This window comes from Bubalus bubalis, chromosome 2, assembly GCF_019923935.1.
Source record: "Bubalus bubalis isolate 160015118507 breed Murrah chromosome 2, NDDB_SH_1, whole genome shotgun sequence".
In the NCBI taxonomy this organism is placed as follows: Eukaryota; Metazoa; Chordata; class Mammalia; order Artiodactyla; family Bovidae; genus Bubalus; species Bubalus bubalis.
Window position 1 is genome coordinate 86,124,804 of NC_059158.1, and position 19,460 is coordinate 86,144,263.

Here is a 19,460-nt window from a genome sequence, read left to right on the forward strand (position 1 = left end):
CCCCCAATCCCTCCCAGCATCAGAGTCTTTTCCAATGAGTCAACTCTTCGCATGAGGTGGCCAAAGTACTGGAGTTTCAGTTTTAGCACCATTCCTTCCCCTGAAATAAAATCCCCAACTCTGTTCAGTATTTTCTCACAGTTTTTACTTTCTAACACTTTAATCTTTGAATATATTCCTAGACAGATAAAAATGTAGAGATGAAGAGAGTATAACAAAAAAAAATAAAGAAACTATAACAAAAATGAGGGCAAAATAGGGTGTTCTTGAACTGGCAGGATACAAAATTATGGTACAGGGTAAGTAAATATTACTTATCATTGTCACCATTTTTCAAAGTGACTGTATCTGATAACAAAAGTTTTATTGAACCTAGGATGTTTAGGCTTTACATTTGTCCAGAGTTACTTTCCCTATTTTACCAAATCAGCTTTTGCCATGACCCCAAGTGGAAGTAAGCTCAGAATATATGCAAATGTTCTCTGGACAATCTAAAATCTTGATGAAGTGAATGAAAATAGTACCTCATTTATCACAATGGAAGAATGGAATATTAGATGTGATTACTAAATGTCCCATTTTAGTTATTTATGAAAACGGATTCTGGGAAGTGCTAAAAATAATACAAGGTTGCATCATGGAAGTCAGGAGTTCTGAAGAACTTGCTGAAGCATCCTACTGTCTTCAAAAGAGTATAACTGAGTGGGCCTGATTTTTTTCAAAATACTTTTTGTTGTTTTCCTCTTGAGTTTTAAACTCTCAAGTGACAAGTTATTAAAGATATATTTGGGGGATTTTATTCAACTTGATGATGACTCTCACTGACAATGAATTCTCATGCCCTTCATCTTATGTTTTTCCTTGCCACTTCTTCCAATTATTTTTAATTAGCTATTTTACATGCACAATAAAAGATAGTATTCTATAAAATCTAAGTTAACATCTACAAATTTTAATTTTCAAAAACGTATAATGACATCTCTGTTCAAATAAACAGTTGCCTTTAAAACTCATAGTTAAATATTCATGTCAATTGAATAGGCATAATTGATGCTGCATAGAGTCAATCCGGAGAAGGCGATGGCACCCCACTCCAGTACTCTTGCCTGGAGAATCCCATGGGTGGAGGAGCCTGGTAGGCTGCAGTCCATGGGGTCGCGAGGAGTCGGACATGACTGAGCAACTTCACTTTCACTTTTCACTTTCATGCATTGGAGAAGGAAATGGCGACCCACTCCAGTGTTCTTGCCTGGAGAATCCAAGGACGGGGGAGCCTGGTGGGCTGCCGTCTATGGGGTCACACAGAGTCGGACACGACTGAAGTGACTTAGCAGCAGCAGCAGCAGCAGAGTCAATCAGTGTGACACATGGTTAACCTAGATAATTAACATGACTAGCCAGTGGAGAATTCTAAAACTTTATTCAATGCAAATTTCTTTCCCTAATAATTTTTTAAGGTGAAATACTGTGCGATTTTCAAGAATTTGAATAATGTGTAGGGTGTAACTGTAACTGTTGTGATTCAAACTACTAAACCCCCAGAGATTTTAATTTTATCGTCAATAGGAAATGCCACTTACATTTCTAGCATTTGTCATGCTGAATCCAACAGAGAAGCACCTTTAGACAGAACCGAAAAGAAAAAAATCAAACTAAATGCACTCTGATCCTGCTTAGATTGAGGTCAAAAGTTGACTCTAGGAAAATTGTGTACCCAGAACCAAATGAAAGTTTACTTTCTGTTCATCCATTTCCAGAAATGTGTCTTGCAACTATAGCAACATTTTCCAAGGCAACCGAGTGCAGATTCTTTCTGAGCTATATTTAGAAAGTATCTAAAAGGATGTTCATTTTGATTAAGACCACTAAGCAGGATCTCCCCTTTGAACTCTTTTTTTTTTTTTTCATATTGCTGTTAAACAAGCTAATCACACATATCCAGATTTTAATAAAAGAGTAAATTATAATCAAGGAAGACTTTACCCAATAGTTTACGAGTATTCTTTTTTGCTAAGAGATTATCAGTTTTTTGCTTGAGCACTGAAGAAAAAATAAAATCCTACATAATTTATTGCACGTAATTCACCACTGTTATTTAAAAATCAATATCTTATATATGATTTGAGAATGAGAGAGCTATTAGGCATAAGTGGAAATACTGTAAGCTTTCTCAGAACAAAACTTCTGAGTATAATATGTAACTTCCATCCTGTCAGTTTTATTGTTTTTGTTTTATTGTCTAGCAAAAGGCTAGACAGGGGAAACACTGGCATCATCCAGCCATTTATATGAGTGTTCTATTTGTTTGGCATTACTTCTCCAAAAGTGAAGACCTAGTGTACTAAAACATTATATTATTGTTTTGCATTTTAAAGTCACATGTATGTGAATAAGAAGTCATACTTTTCAGTGAAAATCTGCTGAAGTATTACTTAAAAGTTCAGCCATAACATTTTTGATGTTCAATTTCATAGGAAATTACATATTGTCACTTTAGAAAACAAAACACCAGTTGTATCCAACTCTGGGAGCCCACCAGGCTCCTCTCTCCATGGAATTCTCCAGGCAAGAGTAATGGAGTGGGTTGCCATTTCCTCCTCCAGGGGATCTTCCTGACCCAGGGATCGAGCCCAGGTCTCCTGCATTGCAGGCAGATTCTTTATCAACTGAGCTACTAAGGAAGCCCCTTCCATAGAATAAAGAAGGCTTTAATTTCCTCTGAGGTCTGTTAACCATTTCAATAGTACAGGGAACCCTAATACCATCTTTGGATGTGCTAATCCCTTTGTTAGAGCCTTACCCAAGTGAAGCAGAAATTGTTGGCACCTCATTAGAGATTTCTATGCATTCAAAGATAAAAGTATAGTGATAGAAAAACCATGAAGAAAAGGTAGAGAAATTGTGTCTGCTACCTGTGGATAGGGGCTACTTTTGAAGAAACTGTAGGAAAGGAAGGGATTTCAAGAAACCCTACAAATCCTGTTCCTTGTTTCTAGAATCATAGCTAATTCTCCCCAAATGGGTTACTTTCTATCCAATTTTTAAAATAGCCAGAGATATAAATTCCATAACTTTACATAACTTTTGTCAGATAAATACTTGTCCAAAAGAAAAAACAAAAGTAATTCTATCAAAGCAAAATCACTTTTTGTTATTTAAGTCTATTTCCATGTGAAAATGAAGTCAGTCTTTTTCTGCTACCAGTCCTCTGAGTGAGGAAAATATACTCCTTCTTTCTCTCTGAAATAAACTCCCAACTTCACCAGTACTGGATTGGTGCGCGATGTGCTCAGTCATGTCCAACTCTTTGAGACCCTATGGACTATAGGCTTCCAGCCTCCTCTGTCCATGAGATTTTCTAGGCAAGCATACTGGAGTGGGTTGCCATTTCCTTCTCCTAATGCTCTTCCTGACCCAGAGATTGGATCAGCTTCTCATGTGTCTCCTGCATTGCATGTGTGTTCTTTACCTGCTGAGCCACCAGGGAAGCCCCAACTAGTATTTTTTCATGGGTTTTATTTCCCAAACTTTCAATTGTTTTAAGTACTTCTTAGATACATGAAATGCAGAGGGTAAGAAAGCATAGCAGAAGTCATCAAAAGTATATTACAGAAATGAGAGGGAAAATAAGATATAATATTTGCCCTCAGATATTGACAACTTGCAAATACAGATTGTTAGAGAAACAGTAAATTAAATGAGGTTCAGAAAATGAACCTCTGTAAGAAAAATGATTAAAACCTTTTTAGACTGAATTCCTCAAGGGCAGGGCCTATGTCTTCTTCATCTCTAACTCCTCTACAATTAGCAAAGTGTCTGGCACATAACAGACACGCAGACCATCTGAAAAGTGGGCTTGAACAGATAAGTGATATGTTTTAAAGTATAGTAACATAAAAATATTTTAAATAAAAGAGCCCCAAGAAAAAATATTGAAATTTAATGTGCATAAATTAAAGGACAGTGCAGAAGGAGCTACAGGAAAACATAAAAACATGAAAGAATGTCATGGGACATTAGGACAGAGACTTTAGGCCTCTTCCCATCTTTAATGGCTCATCGTTCTTTGGGTCTACTTTGAGTTTAGTTGGTCTAAGGGAATCCTTCTGAAGATCATCACTTCCCCATGGCTCTCTCTTCTCGAACCCACTCTGAATCATGAAGTGTGCAAATTATTCTGTGGGAAAGAGCCCTGAAATCTTCAATCTGAGGTGAACCAGTACATGCATATGGTGCTGTTTCTCCCCAAATGTAAAAGCTCAAAGCCTTTGTTCTCTTACTAGAGTTTAGGGTTGGCCACCCATGTTTCCCCTTAGCACAAAATAGAAGGGGAAATTGTACTGAAGACTCATAACCAGCTGTGTGGAAATAGGTGGGGGAGGCGGCAGTCAGGATCATCGTGGATGGGAGTCAGCTACCTACTGGTTGTAGTTGCTCGACGGGTCCCTGAGCCACTGTGGTTCTGTCTTCCAGTTAAATTTCAAGATCCCTTCCTGCTTGTATTGTGGATGTCTCTGTAGCTATAAATGGGCACCCAAAGAAGCTGACATCCATTTTGCTGTTTCTCACAGATATCACTGACACAAGAAGCTGGGAAAGAGAAAATGCTGGAACTCAGGCTGATGAGTCTAGTCCCTCAGCACTTCAGCGAGCTGCCTGGGGAGTCTCTGAAACTGAAAGCGACCTCACCTATGGAGAAGTGGAGCAAAGATTAGATTTGCTTCAGGAACAGCTTAACAGGTATAAGCAATCGCCAGGCAAAGGAATAACATAATCCAAGCCCTTAGTGGGGTCTGGCTTTACAGTTTGTAAATAGCAAATTCATCCTGCCATAGATCTCATATATACTTTCCTTATACACTTTCTCATTTAAAATAAGACTAGAAGTTGACAGAATTATTAATGTCTTGCAAGGAGCATTTATTTAGAACACTTCACACTTTTGGCAGCATGAATCCTATTTTTTTCTTTACTTGTCATAAAATCAGTATCTCATCAGCATTGCTTGCCTAAGAAACTTCCTTTTTTTAATCCCCCCAAATAATTCATATTTAGTTTGTTGACTAACACCCTTCTTCTTTCAATCCTCCTTTTACACTTTGTGGTGGTTCCTGGTAACTTAGTTATGTGTTATGGCATTTGTTTTAATATTGACAAAATCATTTAAACATTTATTTTTTCAGCCAACTTGTCAAAAATGTGATTGAGTTGAAGTCCAGATCCTCTCCATTTTCTTTCCATCTTTGATCTATGACCTTTTAAGTTAAAGAATAAATTTTGGTTTTAGAAAGGAGAGAACCCCTTAACCCAAATCTACGTGAGTTCCTTAAAATTAAACTGATCAATCATATTTAAGAAAAATAGATGTATGATACTGTCTTAGTTGTGTTACATGTGGAAAATGACCTTGATTCAAGGTATTTTCCAGGACACCACTGGGCAAGGTGTTCCAATAGTCACACACGAAAAACTGCATGGATTAAACTAAGATGCTCAAATCACAGGATTTACTAAATCAACTTAAAACATGCAGTGAGTGATGAGGAGAGCCAGATGGGGTAATTAACACATTTCCAATACGTACAATCCTGGTAAAAGAATTGCACAACCTGAATCCTGATTTACATGACATTTATATATATATCTCATCAGCCTTCCCTGCTGATGGTGTGGTTCTGAGGATGAGAATCGAGATTTCCACAAAAAAGGTCCACAGATTAAAAACTGCCCAACACCAATGACACACACTTACTCCATCACTGAGATGTAAGGTCAAGTACACGTGGCCACAGTATAAGCCATACTCTGGTTTGTTACATCATATTTCTATTCTATCTTTGGAACGTTTTGCAGGTTACTAGCATGCTGTTTTTATTTAATGCATCTTATGAAGTCTGCCCATGTCTAACAAACTACTTGCTTACTCATTATCTATACTTACCACATTCTGTGTGTTTTGTTTATACGCATGAACTAGCTACTATGCTTACTTTTTCTTGTGTTTTGTTGATGTTGCTTATTGTTTTATTGTTTTTTTTTTAAATCTTTATGCCAGAATTAAGCAGTGTCAAATAATACAGTAAACATAAAAATGTGTGTCTACACAAATATACATTACCATGAAAGATGAATTAGCAATTAAAATAGACAAAAGGAATTAGAAAACCAACTAATTTGTAAATTTAAATAAACTTGTATGCCTTAATTTCAAAGAAAAGTATGACAATACTGAATGAACTAATTATATTTTTTGTATTTTTTCATGCAATTTAACCAAACTTTGAAAGTTAAAAACTGAGATCTATATCCCATTCTCAAGTGTCAAATATCAGTCTTGTAAAATTGAAACATATATGAGAAAATTAAAACAGATGATCACTTACTTAGATTCAGTAATTCCTATTTAAGGTATAAGAACTTGACATGATTATACTTTTTATTGCTCAGAGAAGCATATTTAGTTAATTACTACATTTCCTATCTCTCTCTTCTATTTATACCAAGCTACATTGATCTTTTATCCATAATATATATCAAAATACATACTGTACACACAGAACTGATAGATGAAAGTGTGATTTCTGAACTTGACCTTCCTCTATTCCTGCATATTTCTTTGTGTGTTTGGGGATGTGTGTGTGTGTGTGTGTGTGTGTATGTGGCTCAGTAGCTCAATCGTGTCCAGCTCTTTGCAACCCTATGGACTGTAGCCCACCAGGCTCCTCTTTCCATGGAATTTTCCAGGCAAGAATACTGGAGCTGATTGCCATTTTCTATTTCAAGGGATCTTCCTAATCCAGAGATAGAACCCACATCTCTTTCATCTTCTGCATTGCGGGCAGATTCTTTACCACTGCGCCACCATGCAGTACGCATTCAATTCCTGGAGTAAATGAAAAAAAAAAATGACTGAATGAATGGGTGAATGACAGGGACAGTGATTTCTTCAGCACAGTACTTGCACAGCACTTAACAATTGTTCAGCCTAAAGTTATAGCTCGCTTACTTTAACTACTAAAAGGATTACTAGGTCATTTAAATTTCTCCAGCCTCAGTTTCCTTTTTCAGCCTCTTCTGACCTGCAATATTATTGTGAAGACTAATGTAATATATGTGGAGAATATATATGCTACAAAACAGAAAGAGTTTTTGGTTAGGCCAAACATAATTAACAATGAACTTAACTTCATTTCTGTTATTGATACTTGTTTGAGTATATTCTTCTACTCTTCATATATTTCTATGTTACCTAATTTGGATCTTTATTGAAGGTGAAATCTGAGATTTTAATTTTCCCTTGTTGCTTTGTCATGGATGCCAATCATTGCTGCTGGTGTAAATCAAAGATCACTGAAAAAACTTGCCTTTAATGTGTGCTGGAACTGACAGTATAAATTTTAAGGGCATGTACACCTAGTTCCCATTTGGTTTGCAACCACCATTAATAGTATTACTATTAATACTAATACTAATGGGCTTCCCTGGTATTTCAGTTGGTTAAGAACTGCCTGCAGGACCCAGGTTCAATCCCTGGGTCAGGAAGATCCCCTGGAGAAGAAAATGGCAAACCATTCCAGTATCCTTGCCTGGAAAATCCCATGGACAAAGGAGCCTGGTGTGCTGCAGTCCACGGGGTCTCAAAAAGTCAGGCATGACTGAACAACCAACACACTGTTAATACTGATAGCTGTTATTATTTTATTATGTTAGTTTTAAAATTACTTTTATACAATACTTTTTTTCACAGCCAAACTGCAACTAAATCTTTTTGACATGTCCTAGCACCTGTATCGGAGAAGGTGATGGCACCCCACTCCAGTACTCTTGCCTGGAAAATCCTATGGACAGAGGAGCCTGGTGGGCTGCAGTCCATGGGGTCGCTAGAAGTCGGACACGACTGAGCGACTTCACTTTCACTTTTCCCTTTCATGCATTGGAGAGGGAAATGGCAACCCACTCCAGTGTTCTTGCCTGGAGAATCCCAGGGACAGGGAGCCTGGTGGGCTACCGTCTATGGGGGCTACACAGAGTTGGACACGACTGAAGCGATTTAGCAGCAGCAGCAGCAGCACCTGTATGTTTTTGAACATATTTACTTTCTTGTACTAAATTCTAGCTAGCTCTCAAAAACATTTTATTGTCTGATTCAACCTCTTTGGATTTAAAATCCAATATATTACATTTTTACTGCACAGACATCTCCAAGAACCTGTTTCCTCCACGGTAGAAGGCATAAGTTCGAAGAAGGCAGCTTGATTTAAACTTCAGCTTTGCAGGATGAGAATCCTGGTATACTTTTTTAAGTTGGATCTACTCTGTTTAGCTTCAGCATTCTGTTCAAATGTAGTAGAACTGTAAATTTCTACCCCATTTGTTTCATCCAAATACACATATTAAGTACACAGTGCAATAAAAACAAATATAAATAGTCTATCTTGAGTCATCCTGGCTGTGGCTGCTTTTTGCTTTAATGGCCAATTAAACTCTATATGGGGTTAAAGGTTTACATAAGAAATGTTCTTACATACTTATATATTATGCCTACGGATATACATATTTAGGGAAAATCACTAACACTTGATCCCAAAGCCATGCTTCTCAAACTTTAATGTGCTTTCGAATCACCTGGGGATCTTGTTAAAATGTAGATTCTAAGTCTAGGTCTAGAATCCACATTCTAACAAGCTCCCAAATCTGACCACACTTTGTATAGGGACGCCCAAGAGGATATAAAAGTTTCAGTGCTGACCATCCCTTGCAGAACACTGATCCTGGTACACTGTGAGCCTTTGATAATATGTGAATGAAAACATTCATTTTACCCAGCTGTTTAGCTATGCTGATGTAGAGGAAGAAAAATAAATTTCCCTCTACCTTTCTGAGTTTCTGGATGAGACCCCCTATAATAAAAGATTAACAAGAAAAAAAAAAAGAACGTAAATGCATTAACATGTATACCTCATGTACACATGGAAGATCCTCAGAGGAAAATGAGTTACTCCCTGAGGTGCCTTAGAATTCAGGATTAAATACCATCTTTATAGGGAAAGGGGCTGGAGGATGTAGGTCCCTTAGAGGAGAGTAAATGATTTTTAAGATAGATGAATGATCCCTTGAAAGAATACGTGGGAGGTATGCTGGTTTGTGGAAAAGTTTGTCTTGGTGTGATGCCTCTTCTGTAACAAAGTTCAATCTTCCCTGGTTGTTGAAACTCCCAGGGAAGGGATTTATGACAATTGAGTTCATTCTGGAATATCTGCCTTTAGGCAGATAAGAAAAGTTCAGAGAAAGCCTCTCCCCACACTTGCTGCTCTCCAAGTGCCTACAGCTCAAAAGAATCAATATGCCAAAGTGGCTTATTTTGGGGTGGCATCTGCTGCTACCCTTCACTGGCAAAAGAAAAAGTTATAAAATTGAGTTTTTCTGTTTTAAAGACCAAGCTAGAATTTTTCAAAATTCTCTCTAATTCTTCCAGAGTAGAACAGATTATTGAGTGTCATCAGAAGAGTCCATTCCAATTAAACTGATAGATCCTAATCATAAACATGAAAATACAACCTATGCATAATAGAAAAATTCTTTACTAAAATTCTTCTTCTTGAATGTTTTAGTCTTTGGGGGCTGCTGTAACAAAAATACAATAGACTGGGTGGTTTATAAACAACAGATATTTCTCAGTTCTAGAGACTGGCGAGTCCAAGATGGAAGTGCTGGGAGATTCCGTATCTAATGAGAGCCCGTTTCCTGGTTCATAGATGGCTCTCTTCTCACTGTGTCCTCACATGATAGGAGGAAGGGAGCTCTTTGGGGCTCTGGCTTATGAGGCACTAATACCATTCATGAAGGATCTACCTTTATGACTTAATTACATCCCAAAGGCCATACCTCTTACTACCATCACATTGTGGTTAGGATTTCACCATTAGCATTTCAACATAAACATAATAAACATTGAATGTTTATTCAATCCATTGCAAAATATCAGACTATCGTTAATACAACTAAACTAAGTATTCATAATCACTGCAGGAAGACCTTGACCTAGAAAGAGTCTTAAGTATTATCTCAGAAAGGAAAGTAAAAAGTGGAGTATTTATATGACTTTGGAGTTTGGGCCTTTCAGGTTGAAAAACTGAGGGATTTGGGCTAAATTCATAAGATGATAGTCCAGGATTGATGGACACAGTGACATGAGGATCTTAAAGCAAGTATCGATAAATAAAGTTTGATTAAGCAAGTTATTTGCTCTCAAGATCAGTTTGCTGTCTCCAGTGAGTTAATCTGTAGAATTTTCCTGAGGGAGTAAAGTTATTTATTCCCTTAGACTTATTTTTCTCAGGCAAAGTTTTCCTGAAACAAGCAACTAAGTTATGTTGATAAAGGTGGTCTACAGTCTCAGCTAAGTCATGTTGGCACAGACAGTCTCGTTCTCACCCTGCAAAAGCTGCCCCACCTGCAGGTGATGGTCTTCTGTTCAGGAGTCCCACTAACGGGCCGCATGCTGCTCTTACTGAAGACAAACTTCCAATCAGTTTTCCCTTCTCAGACAGAATCTGTGATATAGAGATTCTGTTTCTTGAAGATGATTGCTGTTTGACAAAGGTTTTGTAAGGAATCAAAATCATTATCATAATGTGTGACTCTCTGTTGGGTCTTTAATCTCATTTGTTGATGAAGTTTTTATTATTCCACTGTCCACCCCCAAATCCTTCTACATGTAATGGGTAAGCTACTCCCTAAATGTTAAATGCTGTTCCTGATAGGATAAATTCATACAGAAATATTTACAATGAATATGGAATTCTCTCTGGGGACTCAGAGGAGAGAGAAATTAATTCTGAATAAGGTAAGATTTGGGTGTGCAGATAAAATTTGTGCCATACTTTGAAGCATGAAAGAAAGTATTGATGCTTAATAAAATAATGAGTCTTCCCTGTTTAGTTAGCACCATAAAAATATTAGATCAGAACAATGGGTAACAAGTAAATAATAAACTAGTTGATAATTCAAATTTTTGGTGTGTGGTTTTGACACCCGTAAGGCACAGTCACGTATAATTTATAGCTATTCGTTTAGAAAACATTAAGCTACATGGCTATACCTACCAAATATACCAAATATAGAAAACCTGTACAAATAATTTACAGGTTACCATGATTCTCAGAAGGAAAATTTCTAGTGTCAATATTAAAAACTAGAAGAAGAATGATCTTTTTTCATGTTGTCCCGGTTTATTCTGTTCTCTCGCAAATCAAAGGTTAAGTTCTCTCCATTTTGAACTTCACAAATATAGCATGTATATAACTGGGCAAAATTAGTCTATGCTTTTAACATTTTTGGTAAAATTTACCTTTTTCTTGCATTTTCCATTGAAACAGAATAGTAAGCACAAACAAGTAAAGACTTAAAAGTTATCTCAAGAGGCATATGGTCTAAATTTTCTGTTTTATATCCACAAAATTCTTTTTTAATACTGTTAACACATGCAAAGGAGAGGAATCAGATCCATTGTATTCTGTTGTTTTTTCTCTTGAATTTTAATTTAAAATGAGAATGAAATTAACAGGCCATTTGGCTACTTGTGAACTTTGGGGAAAAAATGATCAGGCTGGTATTTTGCAAGCCAGATGGGCTATAGAAGCAAGTGAACTTTTATATTTGGTCTGTTTCTAAATACCAAAGGCCCTTGAACTATAGATGGGAAAGGAATTTAGCATTTGACAGTACTTAACATTAAGGAAAGAATGTAATGAATAATATACAATACTTGATGTGAATAGGAGAGTGGTAACATAACATATTGATAATATAAATTTGAAACACATAATAAATTATCCAATTGTTGCCATTATGAAAGAAATGTGGTATAATATCTCTTTTTTAAAGAGTAAATAAAATATTCATGAGAAACTGACCAAAACCTGACTTAAAAGTAAAGAGAATGACTGATTAAAAATAGATTCTCAATGTGTTTTTTTCCATTTTGAAATCAATAAAGCTTAACTGTAATGTAATACAATGTACACTGTGAAAATGTAGTCTTTGCATTCTGTTTTTCTGTTAAGATCTTATTAAAGGAACAGGAGCAGTGATCATTATCAGAGCCATTAGTGAGATATAGCAAGCAAGCGTCTCCGTGCTCCCTCTCCTGTCCTTCTTGTTTAAAGCAAGGCCACAATTCTGTGTGGTGGTGCTGCTGCAGTTTTTTTTTCAAATGTTTTGCAATCCTGAACTATTTTAGGACGGTCTTCCCCCATTTCCGTCTGTCCTGCAGACTTGAATCCCAAATGACTGCAGACATCCAGACCATCTTACAGCTGCTGCAGAAACAAACCACTGTGGTGCCACCAGCCTATAGTATGGTCACTGCAGGAGGAGAGTATCAGAGACCCACCATCCGCCTGATGAGGACCAGGCATCCGGTTGCATCCATCAAGACGGATCGAACTTTCAGTCCTTCCTCACAGGTGAGTATAGACAAGAGCCTCTCTCGAGGGGTGTTTCCAGGGACCACCTAAATCAGAATCTAATAACCTGGGCTGCTGTAGAAAAATGCACACTCTCATTTCCATCTCTGTCTCTACTCAATTAGAACGTCTTGCAACGAGCCCTGTAATCTCTGTTTTAAACAAGCTTCCCCATACTATCCCTCTGGGTCATCCCAGTGCACCAGCCCCAAGCATCCAGTATCGTGCATCGAACCTGGACTGGAGACTCGTTTCATATATGGTATTATACATGTTTCAATGCCATTCTCCCAAATCTTCCCACCCTCTCCCTCTCCCACAGAGTCCAAAAGACTGTTCTATACATCAGTGTCTCTTTTGCTGTCTCGTATACAGGGTTATTGTTACCATCTTTCTAAATTCCATATATATGCGTTAGTATACTGTATTGGTGTTTTTCCTTCTGGCTTACTTCACTCTGTATAATAGGCTCCAGTTTCATCCACCTCATTAGAACTGATTCAAATGTATTCTTTTTAATGGCTGAGTAATACTCCATTGTGTATATGTACCACAGCTTTCTTATCCATTCATCTGCTGATGGACATCTAGGTTGCTTCCATGTCCTGGCTATTATAAACAGTGCTGCGATGAACATTGGGGTACACGTGTCTCTTTCCCTTCTGGTTTCCTCAGTGTGTATGCCCAGCAGTGGGATTGCTGGATCATAAGGCAGTTCTATTTACAGTTTTTTAAGGAATCTCCACGCTGTTCTCCATAGTGGCTTTACTAGTTTGCATTCCCACCAACAGTGTAAGAGGGTTCCCTTTTCTCCACACCTCTCCAGCATTTACTGCTTGTATACTTTTGGATTGCAGCCATTCTGACTGGCGTGAAATGGTACCTCATTGAGGTTTTGATTTGCATTTCTCTGATAATGAGTGATATTGAGCATCTTTTCATGTGTTTGTTAGCCATCTGTATGTCTTTGGAGAAATGTCTATTTAGTTCTTTGGCCCATTTTTTGATTAGGTCATTTATTTTTCTGGAATTGAGCTGTAGGAGTTGCTTGTATATTTTTGAGATTAGTTGTTTGTCAGTTGCTTCATTTGCTATTATTTTCTCCCATTCTGAAGGCTGTCTTTTCACCTTGCTTATAGTTTCCTTTGTTGTGCAGAAGCTTTTAAGTTTAATTAGGTCCCATTTGTTTATTTTTGCTTTTATTTCTAATATTCTGGGAGGTGGGTCATAGAGGATCCTGCTGTGATATATGTCGGAAAGTGTTTTACCTATGTTCTCCTCTAGGAGTTTTAAAGTTTCTGGTCTTACGATTAGATCTTTAATCCATTTTGAGTTTATTTTTGTGTATAGTGTTAGAAAGTGTTCTAGTTTCATTCTTTTACAAGTGGTTGATCAGTTTTCCCAGCACCACTTGTTAAAGAGATTGTCTTTAATCCATTGTATATTCTTGCCTCCTTTGTCAAAGGTAAGGTGTCCATATGTGTGTGGATTTATCTCTGGGCTTTCTATTTTGTTCCATTGATCTATATTTCTGTCTTTGGTATGGGGAGGGAGGAGGGAGGAGGGTTCAGGATGGGGAACACATGTATACCTGTGGCGGATTCATTTTGATATATGGCAAAACCAATACAATATTGTAAAGTTAAAACATAAAATAAAATTAAAAAAAAAAAAAAACAAGCTTCCCTCAATCCCACCCCTTCTCCCCAATTCTTTTGCTCATTTACAGCTTGAGAACGATGGACCTAGAAGAGTGATCTTAAAACACTAGTTTTTTTTTTTTTTTTTTTTTTTTTTTTAAGAAAAAGCTTCTTTCAAGAGTTAATAATCTACTTAAGTTTATAAATGGTAGATCATTGAAAACTAAAGACTACCCCTGGGTCCAAAAAACGTTTAGATAAAGGTTTGTAATTTGCTCTAGAGACACTCTTGAACAGGATCTGGGGAAGGAAGGGGCAAGAACTAGCAGCTGGCCAGACAAGACCTGAGACCAAGAGTAATCAGATAATAATCACATCTGTGCCCACCCATCACTAAGGCGCTCTAAAACTTTCTCACCTTGATGATGGTAGGAGAAATGTTAGTGTCCTTTATTTTCCCTCTGAAGACCTGTGAGGAAGCCCTCTGATTTTGTTAATGTGAAAAGTGTAATTCCTTTGGAATTCCATTTTGGGAATCTTTCTTAATCACTTAAATACTGTGGCCAAACTGGACTTAAGAACAGCGATTTAAATAAGAATTTACAGAACAATCTTGCAAAAACTTTTTTAGAAGTTTGGGGATTGAGTGGAAAATGCTCTGGGGAATGAAACTATTTTAATAGCACAGAGTAATGTGCCTGAAGGAAAATAATGCAATCTCTCTAAAGTATGAAGGTAGACATTGATTTGTCTCTAACTGGTTTTGAATGACTGGGAAACATGTGAAATCATGCACCTTGTTTTTTGTTTTCAGTGGGTTTACATGACATTTTCTGCCAAGGGATGGTTGATTTTCCTTCCTTTTTCTTTCTCTGTGTTTTCCAAATGTACTCACCAAATGACCCACCTTTCTGATCCTAGTTACATTGGGAATTTTGAGTTAAAACTCATCTGGAAAACTAAGTGTGAAATATTGTTTAAAATAATAATAATAATCTGATGTGGCTTCAGAGTAAAATTAAAGATCTTGGAATGGCTGGGTAAGATTATCTAAACTGACGTCTGACCTCCAATGTCTTGACCCACCTTTGAGAGGGAAAGATTGGTTAAGACCACTAATCAAATACAGATTTATGGGAGAAGTAAGCATGTTTAGATTTCATGGTGTCATTTAGAAATATGTCCAAATGAATTATAAAAATATGTTTTCTTCTCTTTTCTTTCATCAGTGTCCTGAATTTCTAGACCTTGAAAAGTCTAAACTTAAATCCAAAGAATCCCTCTCAAGTGGAGTGCATCTGAACACCGCTTCGGAAGACAACTTGACTTCACTTTTAAAACAAGACAGTGATGTCTCTTTAGAGCTTCACCCCCCAAGGCAAAGGAAAACTTGCCTTCATCCAATTAGGCATCCCTCTTTGACAGATTCATCCCTAAGCACTGTAGGAGTCTTGGGTCTTCATAGGCATGTTTCTGATCCTGGTCTTCCGGGGAAATAATCATTTTGTACTGTTTATTCCACATACAATGTAAGTGCTTTTAATGGCTGTTTTCCTTTTTGTATTTAAATCCTCTCTACTTGACTCAGGGGCTCACAAGGTACCATTATATGCAAAAGTACTGTATATTTTCCTAAATTGACGCTTGTAAGGTAAAATTGAGCAGTTAGGATGTAAATATATGTTTGAACTCTTCTGTTCCAAATGTTAAAACTGCCAGCATCTCAAGGCACCTTACTTTTATTTTTATTTTTTGAATCATGTGCATGTTAGGAAACTCCAATTTCTCTTGCATGGAGACTCCTATTTATTGCTTTTACTAAACCAGTACTTTGCTATGAAAATGCCTTCCAAGCAGGAAAGCAGAGGATAAAATTGTTCATGGATGCAACTCAGATGATCCTCAACTCATGGAAGTTCAAGGGGGCGAAAGGGAACCTGGTCACTTTTGAGAACAGATATCCTTCTGGATTGAGATGTTTATAGATAATTACATTCATTCTAGCACACTGAAAAAAAATACAGTTTTAGAGTTATAAATTTCTGACAGTATAGGAAACCATTTCCAAATACATGAATATAAGCCAGCTTTAATGAGGACAAAAAGGCCTTTCTATTTAAAATTCTTTCTCCAACTGTATTCACAAACTCCCTAAAATATTTTCCATTGGCACATTTCCTTAAGTGCTTAGAAACAAGTTTCTCTAATTTTTATTTTCTTTTTTATTGGTGGGTGGTGTTGGAAGGGAGTCATCTTAAGAACTGCTGAAGTGCTACAGACACAAACTAATATCCACAGCTTTCTTCTGACTCACATTTTAGGGCAATACTGAATTTGATCAGTAAGACTTTTGATCAAATTAGCACACATTGTTTTCTTTCCAAAAACTGCAATTTTAGTGGATTTATGTGGCAAAAGTAGCTTCCATTAAGGGTATGTTGTTCTGTGACTTTCTAATTCCAGCTATAGAAAAACAGTATGCATTTACCTATCTATAAAGAAAATGGACAAACCAGCAGAAAAAAATGTTCAATTTTATTTGGTTGTTCAGACACATCTACTAATCAAAGAGTAACTGAAAATCTATTATATGTGAATTGGGCTGAATATATATTGATTCAAAATATCAGAATATATGATGGAATATATTTTAATATATTCAACTGTTAGATTATTTTGGGAGAGTGGTGACATACGTCTCTCGTAAAATCAGCATACAGATAAGTCGCAAGTTAATTTAAGATTCTGATTAGCCAAATTCTAGTTAAGACATTTTATTTTTCAATTGATTTGAATGCAACTTTAAATTTATTATGGACTGGTTCATTGTACACTTTTCTTCTGAACAAAATTTCAAAACTTTTGAAAGTTTCTTCATCTTTTACTGTTTTACACATATATATTTTTAAAGAAATACTGTATCTGTGTATATTATTAAATGGATTTATTTATGTCCCTCTATGATAGAAATATAATCTATTGACTTACTTTTACCTTTGGCTAGTATATTAGTTTCAAATACAAGCAACTTATTTAAATTTACAAAAACTTCGCACTATTTAAAATATAATTAAAGTGACCTTAAATTGTTCCCTATATATTGTTTAATGGTCACATAAATTGATAATCTGTGTGGAAGGCAATCTGTAGGCATAGGCATGTTTTATCCCTGCTTAATTTTTGAAAATAAAAACATAAGCCATCAAATACACATGACAGTGTACACAGATCAGTCAATTCAATAAAAGTATAATAATTTTAGCCAGCTTTCCAAATTGTTGGGTGTTATGCAGATAGAAATTTAGGGGCTAACTGATGATTTCCTTTCCTCACTCAACAAACTTTTATGGGTGTCTAGCAGAGGAGAAAGAGAAATGGCTAACTGATTCAGTGGACAACTTAGGGATTTTGTTTCTGTATGTAGGCAGATTTTTGCAGCTGCAACATATTTCAGAAGGATTGTCAGTCCAAGCTCCAGGGAAGTTCAGAAAGAATTCAACAGAGAATGTTCATTTGTAGAGAATACCTGGCAGGTGAGGAATTCAGATCTGATTGATTAGTGAATGCTTCAGCTTCAACATTTGGTATGACATACATAAAATTCAGCCTCCCACATAAAGCTTCTATACTTCTTTATAAAAACTCATCATGAAGGAATAGGAAGATGGGAAGTGGTGTGCAAGCATCCAGCTTGTTTAAATTCTAGTATAACATGAACATTTTTTTCTCTGTAACTCCTCAACATAAAAGAATTTCTTGATATTAAAATCCAAGTCTCAGAGGGTGGGACAGGATTAGGAAGGTCCGTTCCTACAGGATATTAGCTTTTTAGCCCAAGCAATATAAAGATATGGTGAGTCAAGTATAGACTTAACTATCAGAAGACTTAACACTGAATTAAACCAAAGCAGTTGTCTTAATTTACAAAACTCATCCTCTTGTCCTAGCCAAATATCTAATCCCTAAAGTCACTGTCCCTTTCCCCAGTCACAGTCTGATCCCTCCATCGTGGGATCCTGCTGAGAGCCAGGTTAACTACTGTAGCCAATAATGGCAGTATAGCAACTGCTCTCCTCCTAGGTGATTAGAAGCATTAACATAACACCTTTTGGCTTCCACCTAAAAATAATATTACCTGGTCTCCAGGTCTACATAAAATAGCATCTTAATCTAAAATTTATCTGGGTTAGATGTTATTAATTGCTGAGCATCAATTTGAAAGACTTACCAGTTTACCCTGTAGGGGAGTCCCACATTCTTAATTAGTTGAGAAGAAAACCAGGAATGAAAAATGCAGAAGGCATGTTCTTGCAGGGTTTTAAAATAACCACTCATTCAACATATCTGGAAGGAAGGGTTACATTTGGGACAGCATAGCTTCTTAAGTCCATTATAATAGGTTGGTCATCAGAGCTAACTCTGATGACCTTACTGACTCTTCCAGTAAGAAGATAAGGAAACTAAGTTAGGGCAGAATAGCATTTGCTGTCAGGTTAAACGTGTATAGGGCTTCCCTGGTGGCTCAGATGGTAAAGCATCTGCCTGCAATGCGGGAGATCTGGGTTCAATCCCTGGGTTGGGAAGATCCCCTGGAGAAGGAAATGGCAACCCACTCTAGTACTCTTGCCTGGAAAATTTCCATGGACTGAGGAGCCTGGGAGGCTACAGTCCACAGGGTCACAAAGAGTCAGACACAACTGAACGACTTCACTTTCTTTTCTTTCTTTCTTAATGTGTATATGACTGCTGCTCTCAGGGTCCTTCTGGAGGTTGATCATTAACAATGGTTCTAAATGCCTAAAAGAACAAGGTCCTTATCCAAATGTTATTGTAAAATCCTATCATATGTTATCTAAGGATAAAATTGATCACCCAAAATGCCTATCTAAAATAGGAATTATTAACAATAGTATATTTTTTCTGAATGCTTTTTATGGTCAAAAAAGAAATCTGGTAGAACTAGTTACTAAAAGTGAATTGGAGTTTGTCAAATGCTTATCCATGGTTAAAAACTCAAAGTAGAGCAGTTGTTTAAGTAGATTTCTAATTGTAAATCAAAATTCTTATAAATTACAAAAATTTTAAATGTTACTAGATTTCAAATAATATTTTTTGCTGTACAACCAATGTGTCTATTGAGTTCAAAGAGGCACCTAGAAGACAAGATGATGTCATCGGGGGTGGCCCTTGAATTAGCAGGACTAGCTCCAACCACCTGGGAACCTGTTAGGAATGCCTATTCTTGGACCCCACCCATTCTATTAAATCAGAAACTTTGGTGGGAAGTGAGGCCAGTAGCCCTGTTATAACAAGCCCTCCTCCATATGATCCTGATGCACATGAAAACTTTGAG

At 36.7% G+C, this 19,460-nt stretch overlaps 1 protein-coding gene across 1 annotated transcript in view; it reads left to right on the plus strand.

Annotated features, from left to right (window-relative positions):
* KCNH7 (potassium voltage-gated channel subfamily H member 7) overlaps nucleotides 1-17,066 on the plus strand; it is a 126,673-nt gene extending 109,607 nt beyond the window's left edge. The window contains exons 10-12 of the mRNA XM_044925236.2: nucleotides 4,572-4,740; nucleotides 12,275-12,467; nucleotides 15,337-17,066. Coding sequence (XP_044781171.1) covers nucleotides 4,572-4,740; nucleotides 12,275-12,467; nucleotides 15,337-15,606 — 632 coding nt within the window. The 3' untranslated portion in view covers nucleotides 15,607-17,066. The remainder of the gene's footprint in view (nucleotides 1-4,571; nucleotides 4,741-12,274; nucleotides 12,468-15,336) is intronic.
* Nucleotides 17,067-19,460: the final 2,394 nt, after the last annotated feature.